At 49.9% G+C, this 2,298-nt stretch overlaps 1 protein-coding gene across 1 annotated transcript; it reads left to right on the top strand.

The window, feature by feature from the left end:
* Nucleotides 1-220: 220 nt before the first annotated feature.
* LOC129385910 (uncharacterized) lies at nt 221-1,936 on the top strand. Its single transcript, XM_055073068.1, has 2 exons — nt 221-484; nt 1,598-1,936. The coding sequence occupies exons 1-2, from the start codon at nt 221-223 to the stop codon at nt 1,934-1,936; spliced, it is 603 nt and encodes a 200-aa protein (XP_054929043.1).
* Nucleotides 1,937-2,298: the final 362 nt, after the last annotated feature.

Genomic DNA, 2,298 nt, shown 5'->3' with positions numbered 1-2,298 from the left:
TGAAAACTGAACACTACCCGCTACCCAGACCAGAGGACTTGTATTCAACATTAGTAGGTGGAAAGATATTTTGTGTGCTCGACCTTTCTGCTGCATACTGGCAAGTGCTGCTCGCTCCAGAAGCCAGACCACTTTTAACCATTAACACTAGTTTGTCACTTTTTGAATTTCCACGCCTTCCGTACGGTGTGGCGAGGGCTCCAGCAATTTACAAGCCCTGATGGATGAAGTGTTGAAGGGCATTCCGAGAGTTGGCTCCTACATTGATGACGTCATTGTGGCAGGGTCGGACATGGATGACTGTCAAAATGCGCTTGAGCTTGTCTTGCAGAGATTTTGTGCCTTCATCATCACACTGAATGTCGACAAGTGTCGTTTCTATCAAAGCTCAGTAACTTATTTCGGTCACAAAGTGACTGCGGAGGGCATTTACCCTGCTGACGCCAAAGTACAGGATATCCTGGAAGCGCCGGAGCCAAGTTCAGTATCCGAACTGAAGGCGTATCTGGGAATGTTGAATCTTTATTCCAAATTTTTGGATAACGTACCCACTGTAGCACAGCCACTTTACCAGCATCTAAAGAAATCTAAAGTGGTCATGGTCTACAGAATGCCGCGACTCGTGCCGATCCACCAAAAAGCTGCTCACAAGCAGCAAAGTGTTAACCTTCTGCAATGTCAGTAAGCCCATCGGCATGCTTCGCGACGCCTCATCTTATGGCCTGAACGCTGTTATCTTTCATGAGACGCCAGATGGCAGCGAATGTCCCATAGCTTTTGCCTCCCGAACACTGACAGCTGCGGAAAGAAAGTACCCGCAATGTGAGCGCGAAGCCTTGGCTTTAGTTTTTGGGTGGAAGAAATTCCATCGCTATTTATACGGCAGGGTGTTTACACTTTACACCGACCATCAGCCATTGCTGGGAATCCTTGGCCAGGACAAACCAACGTCAACTTTGACCGCAGTGCGCATGCAGCGTTGCGCCATGATGCTTGCTGCCTACAGTTAACGGCTTAAGTACCGCAAAGGCAAGAACCTGGAAGTAGCGGATGCGCTGTCCAGACTACCACAGGCTGAGAAGGAAACTGATGTTGCAAAGGAATGCTTGGCAGTGTTTGAGAGCCGGCCGTTATATGCTGCGGATGTTGCTAAAGCCACAAAGCGGAACTTGACATTGCGTCATGTGTCTGAATACACACTGAATGGTTGGCCAAACCAATACCCTGAAGAAATGAAGGCAGATCACGTGCGCCGTTATGAATTGTCCCTTGAGCAAGGGTGTCTAACATGGGGTATTCAGGTAGTAATACCGGATCAGTTGAGAGAACGTGTGTTGACTTGTTTCATGACGAGTATCCTGTCAGCACTCGCATGAAAATGCTAGTCAGAAGCTTTGTATGGTGGCCGGCTTTGGATCAAGCCATCGAGATGTACGTCAAGAAATGCAAATTTTGCCAGGCACTCCACCCAGCTGCCCAACCAGTGCCGCTCCATCTGTGGAACTACCCGTCGAAGTGTTGGCCACGAGTTCACGCTGATTTTGCATGCAACAATTCTCACATGTTCCTTGTTCTAGACGATTATTTTTCTAAACAGGTCGAAGTTTGGCCGATGTCCTCAACGACTACCACGAAGACGGCTGAGAGACTAAGAAATGTCTTTGCAGCCTACGGGCTGCCTGAAAAGTTAGTCAGCGACAACGGGCCTCAGTTCAAGTCTGTTGAGTTCTCGGACTTCTTAGAGTGCAATGGTGTGAAGCAAGTCCGTGCCGCGCCATATCACCCCACGTCCAATGGTGCAGCGGAGCGCACCGTGCAGACGATAAAACGGGCGCTGTTAAAGCAAGTCATGGAGCGTGATGTCATCGCGTGCGGTCGCTTCAGGAGTGTGTTGATAATTTGCTCATCCCCTGCAGAAATATGCCAAGCAGTGTGATGGGGCAATCACCGGCACAGTTGTTTCTAACGCGTCAACCACGCACGCAGCTTTCTTTGCTGAAGCCCAGCTTTGTCGGTGACATGCGGCAAAAGCAAGCAGACAGAAAAAAACAAGCGTGATCTGTCGCGCGGTGCTGATCGTGTGTTTTGCGAAGGTGATCGTGTGTACTTGTGTACATGGCGAGGGGAACATGCCTCTTGGGTGGCAGCTGTGGTTCAACAAGTTGTGAGTGTTGTGACATACGATGTGGAAGTGCACGGGCATCTTCGATTCATCCCCGCCGAACATCTACGCCCGCACCATGCTGATCCAGTGGCAGCCCCAGAGCGACCAGTTGCAACAGAACCGTCAAATTGTCG

Source organism: Dermacentor andersoni, chromosome 7 (assembly GCF_023375885.2).
Source record: "Dermacentor andersoni chromosome 7, qqDerAnde1_hic_scaffold, whole genome shotgun sequence".
Lineage (NCBI taxonomy): Eukaryota > Metazoa > Arthropoda > Arachnida > Ixodida > Ixodidae > Dermacentor > Dermacentor andersoni.
This window is presented reverse-complemented; position numbering and strand designations above follow the sequence as displayed.

What these genes read in the sequence shown, in the direction of transcription:
- LOC129385910 (XM_055073068.1), top strand. Translation starts at nt 221, where the DNA reads ATGGATGAAGTGTTGAAGGGCATTCCGAGAGTTGGCTCCTACATTGAT. An exon ending in AAGCGCCGGAGCCAAGTTCA is followed by an intron (nt 485 to 1,597) that starts GTATCCGAACTG and finishes TTTTCTAAACAG; the next exon opens with GTCGAAGTTTGGCCGATGTC.